The following is a 20798-nucleotide window of genomic DNA, read 5'->3' on the forward strand; positions in this document are numbered from 1 at the left end:
CTATTCATCGTGACAAGCAAATAAAAGCAGGCTCTCGACCTCAGAAATTGTAGGCATTCGATCTGTGATGGTTCTCTATATGGCAATGGCGTACCACAAGTTTTGGACGGAAAAATCTTGACTTGTGCCTATCATTGAAGATTTTGTAAAATCACAAATAACTGTTATACAAGCTTAAACTATGAAATGAATGTGCGATTTATTATTTAAATATTTTAACACTCCTTCTTAAGCCTAGTTTATTCTTTTGCCTACTTCTAAGAATGGAAATTTAATTAAGGAGGCAAAAGAGGTCTGAAAAAATTCAAACTCAAACTCTCCAACTAAGGCCCGTTTGGTTGGACTTTCCTAAGAGGCTTTGCCCAAAGCCCTTTGAAGAAATTTTTTTGTGTTTGGCAAAGTTTTTGAAAGCCCATTGCCCAAATATGAGCATTCCATATTGGTTGGACTTTCCCAAGAGGCTTTACCCAAAGTCCACAGGACCTCAGGCCGCCAGATCTGGCAATCCAGAGGCCAGATCTAGCCTCTACGACCTCAGGCGCCTAAGGTCGCGCCTCCAAGCGGCGACGGTGTCACCTGAGGTCATGCCGCCTGGGTCTGCGCGACCTCAGGCTACTTGATCTGGCCTCTGCGCCTCCAAGCGCCCGAGGTCGCAGAGATGGCGTCGCCTAAGGTCGTGCCAAATCTAGCTATCCAACACCGCCGACCGTTGGATTTGATTTTCAAATTTTTTTTAAAATAAAAAATAAAAGCAAAAGCCCATTTGTAATAAGTTTTGCTAAACGGTATTTCTATACAAGCAAATTTCTAATGCGTAATTTGCCAAATGTCCGAACATTCCCGAAAACCCCTTTATCCTAAAGATATTTGCATTTGGCCAAAGGCATTTCTCCAAAGCTGAACCAAACGTGCCCTAAATAAAACATGTAATTTATTATCTAAATATTTCAATGAACAGTTGCTGATTATTTTACGGAAGAGAGTGCTCATAGCTACAAGTTGTTCCCTTTTAGTTTATAAGTTTTATCTAGTTTTGCAGCTCTCTTAAGGTTTGCTTTGCTTGGAAGTTTTATATATTTCTCTCAAGTCTCAAATGAATGAAATTTTCTTTCGACCAAAGATTAAAAAAGCCAACACAATTGATACACACGATTCAATCTCACTAGTGTAAGAGCTTTTGCGATCTCCTCTCGTGCGCAAGCACGCTCAAGCATACGCTCGACTGTGAATAATACAGGAAGCTGTAATAATACAAAGCCACGACAAAATTCTCATTGGAATCTTTCAGTCTGTGCTTTAATTTTTGTACAACAAAGTCCAGGTGGAGAGTGCAATTTCTCAACCACCAAACAAATGACCCATATACAAATTTGCCATATGACTTCTAGCAAGAATTGGTAAAAATACAAAAGACCCGAACCAAACAACAAACTCAATCGAAAACTATAACCCTGCCGTTTGCCAACTATGCATATTTTACAAGTAGGATGTAATTAACAAATGAATAAATAACATGTCGGCAGGGCATGATGTAGGGCAAGAATTAGACGCCCCAAAGTAGATAAGGAATGAAAAAAAATTTACAAATCGCCATTGCTTTGCCAAAACATTTGAAATCGCAACGGATGCTGATGAGGAAAACCGGGGATGAATAATGCTATGTCGAGCCTTACAGGTGCAAAAATTGGAAGGCTGGATTTTCAAGCAGCTCCTCCGCAGGCTCCACATCATCAAATTCCTTCTCTTGGAGTGTATTGGAAAGTTCATCGACTGAGAAAGGAATGCTGCATTCAGATGAATTAATTAGTCGACCATCACAATGGCTTATCGAGAGAAAGCAGAAAATAAAGGAATCGCCACCATAGGAGGCATGTATTCTAAGTGCTTAGTAAGGGCGGGTAGCTTCTAAATCTATGTTTCCACAAGAACGGAGATGAGGCTATCGTTTCTTCAACTTTCTTTAACCTCTCCTAACTTAACTTACGAAATATCATGCATCAATATTATAATAAAGGATCCTTAAGATTAATTTCGTAAACTTATAGAAATGAGAGCATATCGTACTGAAGTCAATCTCACCTAGAATTATCATCCAACAAAAACGAACTGCTCACGGCACTGTTGGAATCTTCTGTCATCAGTACCCTCATGCTGGAAATTACCTGCACGACGCATTAGGTGATTCTTGGATCCAAATAAAGAACTATAACAGGCAACTTGAAATGTAACCCATTGCAATAGTACTTACTTCAGGAGACACGCTTTTGGTATTGTAGCTATCATCCCAGTAAAGCGTACATATTCTGTACAGTTGCTGTACACTCAGCATCTGAACAAGCAGCAAACCAACAGAATTTAAGAGAGCGATCGAGTGAGAGTTTGCACTATCAATATGCAAAACCCCGCAAAGAAGACAAGGAGCATCAGCGAGAGCCGCAAGAGACACGAGAGATGCAAGTAGTTTTGCAGGTTATGGAATTCATATAATGACTCTAATCAAGGCAAACAAAGTTTTTCCCAGTTATTTGCCATAAATTCGCCTCAGAAGTCACTGGACATTCGAAGGCACACATGCTCACAACACGCACCACATGCCCGCGGGGAAAGGTTGGGGGGGGGGAGAGGTAGGGTGTGGTTGAGAGAGTTACCGGGCATAGATCATTGATGATTTCATCATAAGAAATCCTATACTTCTGATGTATAACCTGTGGATAAAGTGGCATTGCAGGCAAATAATTAGATGCGAAAGCGGCAGATTAGCACTCCAAAGAATAGCATGATTACCAAGTGGTACGGACATCTAGATAACACAGCCAATCCATGGATGACAAAATAGCTACCAGAGATTCCACTTGCCACATCTAATAATTATTTTATCTCTCAACAAGAATGGAAGATACAAGTAGACATGCATACACTGGTAATGGACAGTTAAAAAAAGATGCTATGTCAGTTCTGCAGACTCAGCAGAAAAGCAAGTCCAAGTATGATTTAGGCATTAAGAATCTTTTAACCTAAACCAGAAACAGCAAGCATGCCTTATCGTCAGAAAGTTAACAACACAGCCCAAAAGGAAAGACAATAACATGGATCATATAAAAAATATGTGCTTCAGAGAGATCGAAAGTTACCAAGAATCCCACAGCCTGTCTAATGTGTTTAAGTTCTTCCCAGGACGAGCCTGCATACTGCAATCAGTGACATCAAGCTATAATTAGTAAGTTTACAGGCAAGGAAAACTCCACACCCAGGACAATGCATTGGTTCCATTATAAGATGAAATTAAAAAAAGATAATGGTACACAATTACCTCTTCTTTTGCTTGACAGCACCACAACTCCAACTCAGCTAATCCAGCTTTTACATATTCCCCATTGCTAAAAGTACAGCACTCACGGCGTAGGAGAAGACTGAAATTTCATAGTCCAAGTACACTGATGAGGACCCGCTGATCCCTTAATAATTCAGTGGAAATAAACGAAAAAAGGAAAAAGTTTACCTGTTGAATAGTTGCACGTTGATATATGAAAATGTCTGAGAGAAAATCTTTTGAACCAGAATTGGAGGCACCTAAAAGCAATAAAATATAAGCTTACAAAAAAGCACCGAACTTCATGTGGCAGAGAACAATAAAGGGGACATGAAGTCACATACAAAATTTTCTTTCAGAGTACAGAGAAGAGTGTTCAAGCACTCGATGATGCTCTGCCAGTGACCCAAGGGAGAATCCTTGCCAAAGGACCGTCCAGATCGCAGTACACTTCCTTTAGATGTTCTTGGTGCCTAAAGTGCAGCATAAATATGTCAGTGATGATTAAATTATATATTAGAATACAAGAAAAACATTAAAAAAATTATATATATCTCCGGCAACAATGATAAATGTTGCAAAAGAAAAGGTAAAAGCTAAAAAACAATCTTGGCAACCAGAGGACTGATGGCAACCAGTTAAGAATTCCAGTCCCTATAATGCTCAGCAACTCACACAGTTCTCTCAGGAAAAAGAAAGTATATACACATAAAACGAACAACATTTTGCCAAAAAAAATTAAGGGGAAAAATTCCTGTAAAGCTTAGTTTTTGACAGAATCTCTCTTACAGATTCATGAGTAAATTTGGCTAAAGGTACAAATGCTATGAATCAGTGGAATTACCTAAAAAATACCAAACTGTGTCCAACTCTACACTTTACCATAAAACCACTGAACTAGTGCACTGATATTCCATGGTGAAATGCATTTTTAGTCATTCCAACTCAAAATTTGACATAATTCTATCAAGCAATTGTATGACCAAACTACATGTGAAAGATTACAACAATTGTAGTCATCTTTTATGAGTGCAGTATAGCAAACGACTATAGTACAATCCATTCTCATCTACAACAATTTTCAACTTGCTGCATTGCCTGATAATTATTTTTTCTCTTCCTCATTGGAATAAGCTGGAAGAGGAATTACTTTTTAATGAAGAGAGACCACTGAAGAAACCTTCTGTGTCATAATAAACCTCAGTCATAAGTGCAATATATGTAGAGAGGCAAGGATCATCTTTTCAAAAAGAGAAAAAAACTGTGAAGCAGTAAAGGGAATAACTTAGAAAAGCAAGCATAACAGCAATGGAAGCCAGGCTGTACCACGTGATATATGACCTTAAATAACTCTTGCATTGGAACAGGGAAGTCAGTTGGATTATACCTGGATACAAAGGGAAAGCAAAGACCCAAGGTCTTTCTTCAAGTTGTCCCTTATAATCCCATAAATTTTCTCCACATAAGCTGTGAGCTGTTGCTTGAAAAGCAAAGCTGGGTATTTCGCCTCCACTTGACGCACTGTTGCAGCTGCTGCAGCAGCGGCAAGGTTTGCGGAAGAAGGGGATGAACGAAATCCCTGAGCATAAAATGACCAATTTTTCAGAATACACAAGATTCAAGAAAAATATGCATTACAAGTTACTTATTACTTCAAAAATCAATCAGTTAATGGAGTGCTTCAATTCCCACACATACCATGGTCATCCTTCCGAACAACGAAGTTGGCGCGGGAGGCTTCCGATGTGGGGTTGAACCATTAGATCCAGTGCCCTTCAGACTTCGTTGGAGCAAGAACAACAGTGTGGATGTATTTGATAACCAATAAGCCATATGATCATTGCTATCTTCACTCTGCCAGTAGAAAAAAAAGAAACACATTGTCGCTGCTTAATTTCTAAAAATTCCTGAAGAAGAAAAAGCAAAACCAATGAACGCAAATGACCATACAAAATTGCAAATTTGAAAATAATGATATATCTCCAGCAGTTTCTTTAAACGATAAATTTTACAAAATATACAGAGAATGACCATAAATTAGCAATTTCTTTGCCTATAATAAATTTGAATTGCATAAAACATTTGTCAACAGCTTCTTTTTATTTCTTTCTTTCATAGCGGGTTTCTATTAACTTATACTCCAACTTGTCTATAATTTTTTATTTTGCCAGAACTCTCTGTGATTTAAATTTTTTAGTGCCGAACCAACTTTAGATTTCTGAATTTACATGGCAAAATAAAGTGTAAATTTAGATTGATATAGGTATTAAATGACAGCACTTTCTACACTTATATATATCTACACTGATGATAACAGTTGAAACTCAAAAATTGACTTAAAGAATAAGAAACAACACTCAATAAAGCAATTAAGAAACAAGTCAATGAATATCAATGGAACTGGGGAAAAATTTGAATGAAGCTAGTGGAGTACAAATTGCATCTTCTGGTAAACAAATAGGTACGGATCAGATGTAACTTCCAATGTAACCAGATGAAGCCATTTGGTTCAGCATTCCCAAGGGGCTTTCAAGGCTGAAAGCCCCTTGGGAAAAAATTTAGGTGTTTGGTTCAACATTTAGAGGTGTCTTTGGCCAAATGCTAGCCTTCATTTCGAAAATGCAAATCCACCTCTACTATTCATCCGTTGATTTTTTTTTTTTTTTTTTTTTTTTAAACTGATTATCTTCCCCACACCCCAATTGCAGTTGATCGGCGACGGAGTTTTATCGAATTTTATTTTTATTTTAAAAAAAATAATAATAAAAACCCCTTTGCAAATGTTGAGTTAACCTTTTTTTTTTTTTTTTGTCATTTTTATCTTTTGACAATCAATAGCCCAACTTTTTATCAATACACTAGAATGATCATTAATTAATGAAGATGATTAATACTACAATAATTAAAAAAAAAATTATTTAAAGTTGAAAACAAACCTAAAAGAACCCTAGACCAAAAGTTGAGCTTTGCATTTAATCTATAATCAAACTCTTTTAATATAATTTTTAAATAAACTTACTAATATATATCTTTTACATTACTCTCAACATGAAAATGTAAAAGATTATATAGTCATTGTTTCTTTTTTGTAATTTTAAAAATACTAAAACTAAAAAACTTAATTTAGTCACACTAAAGGGCTTTTCAAATATATGTTTACCAAACAGTCTTACAGTTCCCTAAAGTACTTTTCAATTATAATTTACCAAACAGTTTAGCGTTTTGGAAAACTCCTTTACTTCAAAGGTATTTGCATTCTCCCAAAGGCATTTCCTCAAAGCCGAACCAAATGGGCCTGTAGTGTTTCTATAACATTTTCGAAACACATTAGACAAGCTCGGGTAGATACTCTCATGCTATCTTGATTGGCTTGGGATTCTCATTACTAAGACCTAGTTAGGGATGATTTTATTTGTATTACCTCAATTGCAGAACCGATCATTTGAATGAGTCGATCAAATACGCTAGTCCTTTCGGCTTCAAAGGACTTCCAGTGGAGAAGAGACTTATAAATTGTAAATGCTGCTACAGGCTTCCCATGGCTGAAGCCAATGTTCTTCACGACACAGTTAATAAGAGCATCGATGTTCTCCTACAAATTCAGGATATAAAATCAGCAAAAATGAAACATCTTACCAAGAAGAAAGAAGTGTAAGAAAAGGCACGCCCTGATTTATGCAGGAACAAACCTGTTGGCGTTCAATATGTGATCTCCTAAATTTGCTGTCGGATTCTGTACCATACTTCTTCACAGGTGTCACACTCTGTGGTTCCTGCTTATAAAGATTTTGAAAACAGATACACCAAGTGAGATACGGTAATGTACATCCAGAACAATGAGTAGAGATGGTGAAGTTGAGCTTTGTTACACTTATTCTATTCTCCTCGATTACGTGGTGACCATTCTCCAACATCTGCAAGTTAAAGACCACAATGTGAGGAAGGGAGGGATGGAGCCACAGAGAGAGAGAGAGAGAATCACATTACATAAAATTTTGTTAATGCATGCTTACCTGAGATAAGGTCACTGGTGAGTTCTCTGACAGCATTTTAACGGGGGGGCTTAGCAATGTTTGTTGCCTAAGTATTTGGTTCTCAGTTTCCATGTCAGAGATTTTCTCAACAAGCCTTCAGATAGGAAGAAGAAAAGCCTTCAACATGAGAACTAAGGAGAAATCCAAAAGAGGAAAAGGAAAACTGGAAACCAACAGACTAGTTGAACATTGCATTTTCCATTTTTGACACGGATAGCAACCATAGCAAGCAAGAAGAAAAGAACCTTTGCATGTCTGTCTTCATCTTAATTATCTTTGACTCTGCCTCCTGAGCTTGCTTCAGTCTTTCTTCACTAATCATTTTCGTCTCCTCATACTTTTTCTCAGTATCATCAATTTTCTTTTCCAGAGAATTGACCAAACCCTGCAATTTATGGAAAAAGGCAATTCCCAATGTAAATACAAGCATATTAACATTTTATCACTCTTGCAAGTAGATGATGGTGAAGATGCAGATACTGCTCCAACTATCTTACCTTGAGTTTTTCGTTTTCACTCGAAAGCTTTTCCATCATTGTATGATCAATAACCGGAACCTCCTGTATAACAGGGACTATCTCTGCTGCTCTTTTTGCAGCCTCCTGTTCCTTTAAAAGCAACTCTTTAGTTTGCTTGAATTGAAGTTGTACGTCATTCAAAGCAGACTGTAGTTTTACATTTTCTTGATTCTTTGTCTCTTCTAAATCAGCCTGCAAAATTTTAGTAAAATGAATAAGAAATTAGAACTTTATACGATACGTATACATTACACGAATCCTTGCCTGAGAAGCTCATTATTGCTTCTCAACTTCTCTGATTCTAAGCCGCAAAACAACAAGTAATGAAAGTTTCTGAACAAAACAATAAATAATTAGCTAGCTATCAAGTAACTTTTCAATGACTAGAACTCATGAAAATAATTAAGTCCTCTCAGTTGCCTCATGCTAAATTAATTGCCTAGTCACCCCAAGGTCATGAGATGCCTCTTATATTTGTCCAAGGCCCTAATCTTGCATGCGTTCAAAACGAGACAGCCAAAACCAGTCCTTATACTGTGGATGAAGACCTCCGACCATAAAGCGGCACATGTATAGCCTTGCTCTCCATGCAAATGATACAGCAATAACACTATCGAACCATAATTTCAGCAAATAAAATCTAAAAAGCTATAGTATAACTGACAGAGACCTTAAGCATACAATGCCATGGAACTTACTCTCATGCGTTTCTCCAGTTGTAATCTCCACGTAAGTTCTTCCACTTGCTTTTCTAACTTATTTTTGGCGGCTTGCAGAGCTCCAGTTTCCCTTGCAGACTGTGCAAATAGAGGGAAAGAACCTATAAATAAGCTGGAAAGAACAGGCACGGTCTCCAAATTTTTCAAAAAGACCACACAACTAGAAAAGAAACATAGGCAAGGAATGCATAGCAACTTCAATTGTTTACCAAAATTTCCACATTGAAAATGAGTCCCAGAATTTGAGTAGTCAAACATACAATGGAGATAGCAACATAAGCAAATCTTTAGGTCATTATTTGGCACACTTTCCAGCCCTGATGATTTATCTTCCTTTATAAATACCACCATTCAATCCACACCAGCCTGGCTCCTTCATCCAACTTCCAAAATCAGATTTTCCTACTAATTCAATGTACCTTTTTTCCTGAAAAATTGCACTTACTACACTGCATCGATATTCTTTTTTGGACAATTGGAAAGAATTAAATTGATATCATGACTTATACAACAGATATTACAATCAGAGAACAAGTCTAACTTAAGTTCCACTAACAATATACCAAATGATCAAGAAAAGGTCATAAGACGAAAGAAAACAATTCACCATCTTAAGCTTCCGCAGTTCTTTACGAGCAACTCTCCCTCTCCATGCACACTGAGTTGTAATTGCTGCTTTTTTAGTATCCAAATATTGGACCTGTGCCAAGTATTTGCGACAATGACTCTGGAAAAAAAAAACACAGAGAGATTACTCCAAAGTGATATCAAACAGAAAAGAGATGTATGGCATACCATAAAGATCTGTTGAGCAAAAGAATAATATATTATTATGCAAAACCTTTTACAAGGTAAACAGATGACACAAACATTAGCAAAGAGAGACATTGCTTCAAACTCCTTAGATTGCAAACCACTCTAAATGAAAAATGGACACCTACCTGAATAACGATAGCAGCTCTGATTTGCTTTCTCAGTCGTAGCTCGCATCGAGCAGCCATCCCACGTAAGCCTGTCTGTATACATATGGCTGAGGAATATAAGTCCTTGTATGCTTTTCTAGCAATATGCATACGCAAATCTTTCTGAATCCTGAGGCAGGCAGCTTCACGCCGCATGCTCTCATATGCTTGACGTGCAAGTTGTCCTGAAATTGGCAAGAGAAGAAACTTCAGGCATCTATACACAACCAGTTCCATGTTTAGTATGTGAAATGACGGAAATACAGATTCCCTCAAGTAAAAGAGACAAGTAGGACACCAACTGAGCATATACCTCGGCAAACAGCTTGAATAAGCATAGTAGACCTTCGGAGCAAGACAAAACTTCGCCTTGCCAAATAAGAACGCGTTTTTCTCTGAATGATGCTTGCTGATCTCCCTAAGATCTCAGTCCTACGAGCATCCAATTCTGCCATTTGACCAGCTCTGAGAAATACTTTTGTTTTACCAATCTGCAAACGCAAATTACATCTTAGTTCATGGGACTTTTACCCATTGGCGCAAACAATCACCGCAACAGACACATTGCATTGCCCCATAAGAAATAGTAAGTGATCTTAATATATGGCAGCAAAATGTCCTACATGACCGAGGGCATTGTGTTGTCCTTAAAGAAATCAAAAGTCACGAAAAGACAAATGACCCTCATCAGTTACTCTAATAATTATGATAACTTGTCACACAAAACACATATAAGGCTACTGCATATACCAATTATACATTACATGCATGGCCTCCACCTTCCTCAGATTGCCATTCAGCCTCTGTTCTCTTGGTTCCCCAATTTCTCTCCTAATATATCTATATATACACAAATGCACTCTGAATGACAGAAACTATGCAAAATCACTCAGGAAGCAAATTTTGATATGATTAACTCAGAGGATGCAGCATCATTGTGCTTAGACAAGATCAGTATATATTTATTTGCTATTTCAATACAATAAGAAGCACTGGCAACTTCATGCAACTCTTTTGACACAATGCCAAACAAGGCATACATTAGTATAAAAAAGAAATTGAACACTAATGATAGATGAGAACATCACATGTTTGTTCATACAAGCTGGTATAGAATAAATTGCTAAAAAGATTCCTAAGTTTAGCTTAAAAAATCAAACAGTATTGTCATAGGAGAACACCAAATCAAGGGAAAAACCACGGACAGAAGCAATCACTCATGCAAAGAATCCTGAAGCGAATACCATCACTCAATCAAATATGTAAAGAAACATTGCACAGTGCCAAAAAGTTCTGGAAGCAACTTTGGATATCTATCTACTCCATACCTGATAGCCCGTTAATCCCACTTTCTCCAAGAGCCTCTTGCAGATGGTAACCTCATCAGAACTGTCACAACTAAGGGATCAGTCCAAGAGGCACAGTGATATGGCATAAATGACAAGTTACAGAAAGATTCAAGTTACCTGCGGTCTAGAACTTCAGGAGCAAGTATCCCAAATCGGTCCACAAATTCAAAAAAGGGCCTTCTTGTTGGAAATCCAGCACAACTAATCCTAATGGCCTCCATAACACCCTAAAGTGCAATAGTGAGAGAGAGAAAAAAAAGGTCAGAAAGAATTAAGAATAGAAGCAGATTTGTTTGACAACCAAACTAGTGCCAAGGCAAACTGAATTCTAGCAAATGTACTACCCCACAACGCAGTTGCTGCAGAATATTTTTATTCTCAAAGATGGCTGGCTTGAGAAGATTATTTGGCTTCACACATCGTATATAATGTGGCTCAGTAGCGCTCAAAGTTTCAAGCAATGCTACTAATTGTTGCTGCATGAGTCAATAAGGACGCGATTAGTAAGACATAAAAAACAATGAAGTCCGCAATCAGGCAAAAGAGATAAAGCAAACATGAACCTTGAATCGAGATCCTATTGATGAGAACTTTGACTGTTTGGAAGACTCCTCAGCCAAAAGTGGGAATAATCCAGAAACAAAAGAACATTGAGAAGCACTCAAGAGCGCTTGATGTTCTGCGATAACATAGTCTTTGTTCTTGTCCAAAAAAAGTTCAGTCTGATAGGTTACCTGCAGCATAAGGTCAGCTGTCAATATCTTTTCTTTAAATCCAATAATGAATTCTCAGTTTTTCCTGCTGACTTTACAACTTGAAAGCTATTATTCTAATAAACCAAAAAGTAGACCATACTCACATCTCCAGCATAATGACAGATTGTAAAGTCAGTCCGTGACAATTTGGGCTTGCTGAAGCGTTTGTGGTTCTTATATGTCTGGTAAAGCTTCTGAGCAAAGGTTTCATGCGTTGATCTAGGAAACATACTACAAATACAAATTTTGCAAATTCAGACCGTAGAAGAGTCAAAAGATTAAATGGCGGTTGCTGGTCTTCCATGTTCACCACATTGATCTATGATCACAGCACATAATAAAATGGTTGCAGTGGATATTTTTCCGTTATTTTGTACTCACCAGGCTTCATCAAGAAGAGCGATTATGCCACCAGGTTTCTGTAAATGGCAACCAGAAAGAATATCTTGAATAAATAAGAGTGACTGAACTTACTTTGCTTAGAAGTTAAATAAGAAACTATGCAGCTTTCTACAAAACAATGAGGGAGGAATTCCATAAGTATTGGTCAATAAAAAAGCTACTCATACTGAATACAATAAAACAAATTGTTGTCATATTTCGAAGGAACCTTTATACCCTAGTCCTTTGTGAGCTTTATTGTTTGTTCTCACAGTGGAGGCCAAGAATAGGACAGTGATGGGTATTACTTCTATTTCTAGATTACTGATGATTCCATCTTTTTTATCCAGTTAATGGTGGAAATACCTCATGCAATCTTTAATGATGCTGAAGGTACTCCCAGATATCTATGGCTATACTAGGAAAGATACTCTTGCCAGATTTGAGCTTGAAATACTGTCAATTTATGATATTACAAGCAATTCTAGAATTCACAATATATCCAAGGTTGTCCTAAGTGATCATTGTATGCCCATAGCCACTTGTTTTCCTACCAGGCAATATTACTAAGAGGCGTACAATGTAGTCAAAATGGCAATCTGATTCATAAAATCATATAATCATAATAGTAAAATTAAGAAAACAGAGCTAACTCACGGTTGAATAATTTATCTAGTGAGCTCAAAGTAAAGTCACAATTTGATTCGGCAAACTCGCCAAACTCATGAGTCAACTCATATGAACTTGGTTCTGATTCAACGGCCTATTTTTAATTTCAGGTGCTAGCTCCTAGGCCTTTGGGCTTCTTTAAAGCCCAAAAATAAGATAAAAGTAGCCAGATGCCAATAAAGCACACTTTCATTGATGACAGAGTAAAAGGGAATTTGATTCTCTGGAAAAAAACAAGGAATTGAGAAGAAAAAGATGGAAGCAAGTCCAATCTGCTTTCAGATTAGGGCACAACAAAAGGAGAACCATCTAGGGTTTTGGCTTTCTTTCTCAATTGAAACAAAGGGAACATCCCCAGTGTCTCTAAATTCCAAATGGAAATGCCACTTCATAGAAACTCTGTCAACGTAAAATGGCGCTAATGCTGACAGAAACCGATTTTTTCCTTCTTTTTCCACAACTGAGTTCGAATGAAGTTTCAGACTCTCAGATGCAATTTGTGTAATAAATTTATAATTTTTTCTCTCCCTTCCACAAGAGTCCAAGTAATTTCCTTCTAATTAGCAAAAAATTTTGGGGTTATTTTTTAAATTTTTATAGGTGAAAGATAAACTGCTAGAGGGCACCAAGGGGGTCAAGTTAAAAACACATCTGGGTATTTGCAAATTAATGAAGATAAAAGTTATTTGTTGCTTTTAGTAGTCCAGAGCTTGCTACCAATTTACATAGGACTTATAAAACAGTTTGCGTATACTTTACGATTGTAAGATTTTACAACTATACAATTGGGTCTTGTGATCCGATTTCATGAGGACCCCACTGATCCTAGATAAGAATGCGAGTTTAACTACCTCGGTCTCATGGGTTAAAGAGTTTACTCGCCTCTTGATAAAGGTATCAGACTAGGTGAGATATCATTTCCACTCTTCGAAAGATTCATGTGTCCTCGTCAGCTCGAATAAAGAAGTTGAAAAGACTTCTCTAGTGGACCGTATAAAAAGCATTATTAGGTAATACTTGTTAGTTGTGAGCCAATTACCAATGGGTGTCTGTGGTCTTGGTAATGATAGTGTAAAATGATGTCTCAAACGTCAAAAGAGAAGATATCGTAAGATATTGTAGTGTTTCCACAATTTCCTTTGGCACAAAGTGATTCTATAGTAGAATGACCTGGCTAAAAATGAGTTGCACACAGACATTGGAACAAAATTCCACAACTCTAGGTTGCTAATATTAGAGGTGATTTGTTAATTCTTACTGTAAAAATAAGCTAAACCTCCACCGGAAAGAAGATTCCTTGTTGTGCCATGTACAAGAGCTAAAGTTACAATTCACAAGATGGTCATCAGACTCGTTGCATGTCTGGATGCATAGTTCAACTTATCAAGAAAAGCAAGCAATTTGAAAAGAAGTTATCAACTAAAGGTCCACCTTAATCGTATATAGGAACTAAAGTAGGCATCTGGTTAAATATTAATTGAGACCAGTTTTGCGTATGTAGCTACCCTAGTCTCAAGCATATGCCAATGCTACTCACCTTTTCTATTAGATCTAGAACATCTTGATTGTCAACAAAATCGATGTAGCTCCAATCAATTTGTTCTTTTGTGTACTCTTCTTGCTCCATTTTGAACACATGCTGCAAAATGATGTGAAAGCATCAATAATCTGCTCAATGACAATTAAACATACAAGCTAAAAGAAATGAGAAAATAAGAGAGAAAGTGAAGAAAAACCAAAAGAAGAAAACCTGGTTAAAGTGTTGCTGAAGTTTCTCATTTGTCAAATTTATGCAGAATTGCTCAAAGCTGCAAGTCAGACAAATACCCTCCAAGGTTATCTTCACATATTAGAATTCATTATAAAGTTATACATGCTGCAAAAAACTGTGACATGAGGTTTTAGCAAGCATCTACTAGAGGGAAAACAAGATGACATCTTCAATTATAATAAATTGGCCTCTAGCTCTTATGGGCGCGAATGATAACCATTTTGGCCAAAAATTGATTTCTGAAAGAGAAATAGATTTTTCTATTTCTATTTCTATTTCTAGATGAGTTCCTAAGCAAAAATACCCGTTTGATAACGACACAAAATTTTTACTCTAAAAATAGAAATTCATTTGATAACGATACAAAAATTTTCCCTTTTGGACAACGGCCAACCGGCAGACGGTGGTCAACGGTGACAGATAGACAACCGGTTCATAGCAAGGACGAACAATGAGAATAATTTTTATTTCTCATTTCTATTCCAGAAATAGAAAAGTAGGAAATTTTTTACTTTTGATTTCTATTCCAAACCTATTTCTAGAACAAAAATCTATTTCAGAAATAGAAAAATTAAATAATTTTATCAAACAGATTTCTATTCTAGAAACAACTCTGGAATAGAAAAATTGTTTCTAGAACAGAAATTGCAGTTTATCATGCAACCCCTATGATACTTAGTTGAGGAAGCAAGAGGGTAAATGGTCCATAAAAAGGGACTAGTTCTCGTAATTGATAGTCACTGAGGCATAAATTAGATAAGCACCTGTTTGTCTTAAAGCTCTCGAACCCATATATATCGAGCACGCCAATCAAAGACTTGGAGTTAGGATCTTGACCAATGGAATTATTGATCTTATCAACAATCCTGTGAATCAACAAAAGATAAAACATCACCCAGGCTTCACAACATTTCAACAAGCACCAAATACTCAAAAGAAAAAGGAACACTGAAGACGAATAAAATAATGAAAACTAAATAAAAAATAAAAAATAAATCGAAGTTTATACCCTTCAGAAACTTACCAGTCAAATAACCTTGAGTACACAATTTTTGCCAGAGCATCCCTTTGGCCAGCTGCAGAATCTGGATCCACAAACTTTGTTATGGTTTCATCACGAGTTACAATCACACGCTTGCAAAGTGAATCCTCCAGTCCCTTTACATCACACCTGAAAAGAGCTCACACTTAGAAAGCTGCAATTTTTTTTGCATGAGAAAATTTTAAGTGTAGACAGGATAACACGTCTAACACTTCTTGTATCAGCAAATGAAATGGAGTAATACATTAATAGCTCAGCCGCAGTTTTCAAATGAAACCAAGACTTTTCATCCTTGGGCATTGAGGAATCTGTTTCTTTTCCCTTCACAAATTCAATGTTTCCGAGGTGAAGAACTGCAGCCACCACTCGAAATATTGCATCCTGAAAAGACACAAATAAATGAAAAGAGCCAAAGGGATATGTGCTCCAAAGGATCACTTTATGACTTCCCTCATATACCTGCTCATGAGAACTTATCCCGACAATATCCATTGCTCTCCTAGTCTCGAGGTATTCCTTCGAATCATCAACACCATCCAAAGCAAAACAGTTTGATTGATTCAGATAATGAAATGTTCTTGGGTGCCCTAGCTTGAACCTCTGAATATCCTGTGAAAAAAAATTGAACTATGAGAATCTTCAAACGATCGAAATCTTTTAATAGCTCTTTAAATGAAAGGAACCAAACCCACTGTAAATCACAAACTTTTTGAGACAGAGATAGCTCGAAATGTTCGATATGTCCTTAAAGACCAACCTTCAATACTTTTTCTGAGAAATCCATAAATAAAGTCCCTTCTTATTTTACTGCGAGTGAAGTATATGGAAAAGTACAGTTATGCATGAAGGAAAACCAAAATAAGAATTAAGACATGATGACACATCTTTGTAGCATTGAATATTGAGAAGTACCAAAGAAAGTACATAGCCCAATAATTCAATGTAATGAATGGTCAAAAAAGCAAGATTCTAATTGAAACTGAGATTCCAAACCCCCCATCCCCCAGGGGCCTTCCCTAGGGCTAAAATTCTGCTTTCAGCCATCTCGTGGTCATAACATCACACTTAGCAAACAAATGCTGCAATCCCAAAGGTTAGACAAAAAGCCAACCACCATAGTCCTGATTCTGAAAGCAATGGGTAAAAGGAAGCAGAATATGGACAATGATGGGAAAACAGATGAGAGGGTCTCAGATTAATGCTAGATGTTGTCAAAGACGCTAATATAAATGAAATTTCTATATGGCACTCGCAAAGAAGTAAGCCCATATCGAATTCAAAAAACCACATTGTTTGGGTGCACTTGAGGATATAGCCTATGTGGGGAAAAGAGATTTTGCTTGAACCAAACATTCAGTAACAAAGTCTTGAGTTCAGCAACAAGTTCACTTGATAAAAATGGAAATTTGCCAAAAAAAAAGCACAGCTCATATTAAACTCCTAATTACCAGTCTTAATTAGAGGTTAATGATAAGAAATTGATCTCATATTGAAACATGAAAGGGTATAAAGAGATTATATTTCATTTTATTTCTACAAAGAACAGAACATAATATCTAGCCATGATATGTTGCAGTCAATTTTACCTCCTTTAAAAAGAACAAACCATCCATTAATCGAGTATAATCAAGTTTTGTCCCTCTCATCTCTTCTCACAGCTCTTCTCCAAAAGTCATGCACTTCCATGGCATGCTTTTTCTTTGGTAGTATAACATAAGAGGATGAGGGCTTTGTCTAAACATTTAGAAAGAATGCTTGATTGGAAATCTAGATTCTTACCTCCTGAGGTGCAGCACAGAGCATATAGAAACAGTGATAGTTTCTCTCAGGATCAGAGATCTGACAAACACGTGACCTTTCCAACAAATAAGTTCTGACAGCAGCTCCAGATATCCGTCCCCTTTGGTCAAACTGAATCTCCACAAACTTACCGAATCGACTGAAACCATTTAACAAACGGAGAAGATGAGTCAACCTGGTGAGGCAACAAAGGATCTGAGCATATGCAAAAATATTTTATGTCCATATAGAAAGATAATCGCACCTTGAGTTATTGTTCCTCACGGTCTTGGCGTTACCAAATGCTTCTAGTACAGGATTAGACTGCAAGATTGCAGTATTGTAAGTGTATGTCATGCAAGTCACGTAATTGTAGAGGTAAAATACTCAATATTCTATGGTGTACTTAGTTACCTCCAAAACTTGCTGCTCAACAGTTCTGCCCTCTGCAACAGCTCGCCCACCCATATAAGCAAGATAACGCATAAGTTGCTTTGTGCTCTCGGTTTTACCCGCCCCACTTTCACCACTAACCAAGATTGACTGACTTTTCCCTTCATTGATCATGAGTCTACACATATCAATAGCACTCCCATTACATAAGAAGAAAAAGGTCATAGAAATTCAAATATTAAGATTAAGCAGCACCTGTATGCAGCATCTGCTAAAGCAAAAGGATGTGGACTCAGCTCCCCAAAAGCTGCCCCTTTATACTGAGCCATCATATGGCTATCGTAGAGATGAGGTAATTTTGTAAAAGGGTTCACAGCAATCAGTATATTTCCTGTGTAAGTCTGAAACCAAGATGCATTTAACATTAGCAAGCTAAACCATGAGAGTAAAAATAACAGTATCTTCAGCCAACACCATCCGTTGGACTCCTCCAAAATCAGTCCAGGAAAAGAAGACAACTTAAAGAGGAAACAACTCACATAGATTTCATTCATATCGTATCGTGACCTCAAATTTTGCAGAACTCCTGGCTCATGCAAATAAGCCAGCTTTGTCATATCATCCACTCCACATGGTGGTGCTTCAACATCTTTAGCATATACATCTGAGGCCTTCACACGGACCTGTAACTCCGCCAAAAGAAGAAATCCACAATGAAAAAGCTCAGATGTCAGGAGATTTGAGAGAGAAGTTTCCACAATAAGAAGAAAGATATATTAAATCCAATCTCTAAGCTTAAGTCTATTCAAGTTGCTAGACATGACATTAACATATGCAAGCAATTTCTTCAGCAGATTATGGAAGGGCTTTCAAGGCAACAGAACAAAAGAGAACATTTCAGAATCACAATATTTAGCAAATTCCATACCGTCTTGCCCGATGAGCAGAGGACTTTCAGCTCCGGACCTTTAACTTCCAATACTTCACCATCTATCCAAGCCACATCAGGATCTTCCAACCAAACAAAAGATCCAACAGTAGCCTGCATATGGACAAAAAAATATTAGGGAGCAATGATTATGGTTCACTGAAGCCTCTATAAATTAAGGCATTGTAGAATGAGCTCCTTGTGTCCCACATCAACACGGAAGAGCTGGTGCAAGGTTAAAGCATACAAATCACAGGTCCCAAATAGAACTCCAACTAAAGGTGACATTGGAGTTCTAATGAACTTAAAGCACATCCAAAATAGAACGGACGCAGAGAAAATCTAGACTAAGATTAACAGAATTTGTTATGATTCAGCAAAATGAAAAGGAATCAGTTATAACTGGATGGAACGTGCAAATCAGAAAAAGTTTAACTCCGTAGAACGCCCCCCTAGGCTGAGAAAAAGTTGAACAAAGGTACCAAATGGGAGAGATAACCAGGTTTTTATGTTTGTAAAAGCTATTTTCTCCGAAGTTTAACTTCATTTGCAGTAGAAGGCATGATCTCTAAATGCATCCACATGCAAAACAGACATAGAGGCCAGCCGGCATAGAAGCACTTACAAATATCAGCCCTTCCCAGTACATCTGAATAGCAATGTATTTACACAATTAAAGTGAGAGATACTAAAAATTCAAATGCTTTGTGCTAAAACTGGATTTCAACAAGTGAGCAATTTTTCCAGAGATGCCACTTAAGCTAAAGAGAATATTATATGACGAGGCAATAAGGCTAGGAATTCTTCAAGGACAGGGTGCTGGGCGGTTAAGCAACAATATTTATGGAAAATGACTGTGGTAGAGGTGAGGATGCTTGGTTGCATATGCAAACACACGAGAAAGGATAGGACTAGACATGTAATTATTTAAGGAAAAGTAGGTGTGGCACCAATGAGGATAAGCCATAAGCTCATTAGAGATTGTGTGGTCATGTTAAATGAAGGCCTTTGGCTCCAGTATGATCAGGGGATGGAGAATCAAGCTAGAAGGGGCAGGAGAAGTCTTAGAAAGACATCAAATAAGACGACAAGGAAAGATACAGAGCACCTAGACCGTACAAGAGACCGGATAGAAATACGAACCCATTGCCATAACTGGATTCGTATAGCCAACCCCACTTAGTGGAATAAGGCTTGGCTTTGTTGTTGTTGTTTTTGTTTTTTCATGAGCAAAGTTTTGTTGAGATTCGGTCTAGTAGAGAAGTACAAAAGATTTTTCCCTATGAAATAAAAAACAGGACAAACAAGCCATGTTGTTAAAAATTAAACTACAAAGACAAGAACGCCGTAGTGTTTCGATTGAGCCCATTATTTAATGAACTCATTTCCCTAGAGAATTCATGTCAAAATTTGTCAATCTCCACCTTTCAATCGAGTACGAATTCAAGTCAAACCCCAGCTTCCACTAAAGAAATTCACGGCATCTTCAATCTATCCAGTTTCACCAACCAATGAATCGAGTGGATGTTCATTGCCGGTCTCAGCCCAAAACTGCGGCCGAATGCAGCAAAGCAAGCGCCACTATAATCACCCCAAAATGTCCAACTTCGAACCCATTCCGATCGACAAACCATCACCACTCCACCCTAATCTAGTCAAATTCAAGTCTTTTCACACGCAAACCGCTCTTTCATCATCAAAAACACCGAACGCCGCACTCAGATTCGCGAGCCACCACAATGTAGTAGAACGGCACATCCCGGAAAACACGCGAGAAACACGACACTACGAGCAGCCACATTCCCCCCTCGAAACATTCATCTACCACACAGATCGCTCCATTAGACTGAAGAAACGAGTCAACAACCAAAATCCCGCCGAGAAAAACGGAATCCGGAAAAAAACCACGAGAAAAAGTCGAAACGCCGCCGCGGCATCATCACACGGCATCCTCACCATTTTCGACCGAGCTCGATCTAAGTCAGAAACTCCGCTCCCGTCTCGATCTGCTCCCCCGCCCGCCGCACAAGATCATCCGATCGCCGGCCCGCCGGAGCGAACTTCGCAGCAACAGCAGCAGCAGCGGCGGCGGCGGCGGCGGCTTCCTCCGATTCGCTCCCTCCGAAGCAGCAAGGACAATCACTACAGGCAGATCGAACAGCTTCGAGATTTTTTTCCGAAGCTGCTT

General features: G+C 37.8%; 1 protein-coding gene across 1 annotated transcript; it reads right to left on the bottom strand.

The window, feature by feature from the left end:
• Window positions 1-1244: 1244 nt before the first annotated feature.
• LOC104456572 (myosin-6) lies at window positions 1245-18730 on the bottom strand. Its single transcript, XM_018861507.1, has 38 exons — window positions 18611-18730; window positions 18222-18365; window positions 17938-18083; window positions 17704-17860; window positions 17555-17613; window positions 17290-17449; window positions 15970-16119; window positions 15755-15891; window positions 15493-15639; window positions 15233-15334; window positions 14448-14505; window positions 14235-14336; window positions 12029-12066; window positions 11752-11878; window positions 11456-11626; window positions 11237-11368; window positions 11010-11119; window positions 10872-10932; window positions 9857-10034; window positions 9523-9728; window positions 9189-9308; window positions 8561-8659; window positions 7842-8054; window positions 7590-7729; window positions 7324-7438; window positions 7180-7224; window positions 7000-7083; window positions 6732-6902; window positions 5009-5164; window positions 4698-4889; window positions 3655-3783; window positions 3500-3570; window positions 3311-3410; window positions 3132-3188; window positions 2649-2705; window positions 2249-2329; window positions 2080-2162; window positions 1245-1784 (listed from the first exon to the last, which is right to left on the bottom strand). Exons 1-38 carry the CDS (start codon window positions 18728-18730, stop codon window positions 1670-1672), a joined length of 4533 nt encoding a protein of 1510 aa, XP_018717052.1. The 3' UTR covers window positions 1245-1669.
• Window positions 18731-20798: the final 2068 nt, after the last annotated feature.

Source organism: Eucalyptus grandis, chromosome 8 (assembly GCF_016545825.1).
Source record: "Eucalyptus grandis isolate ANBG69807.140 chromosome 8, ASM1654582v1, whole genome shotgun sequence".
Taxonomy (NCBI): Eukaryota; Viridiplantae; Streptophyta; class Magnoliopsida; order Myrtales; family Myrtaceae; genus Eucalyptus; species Eucalyptus grandis.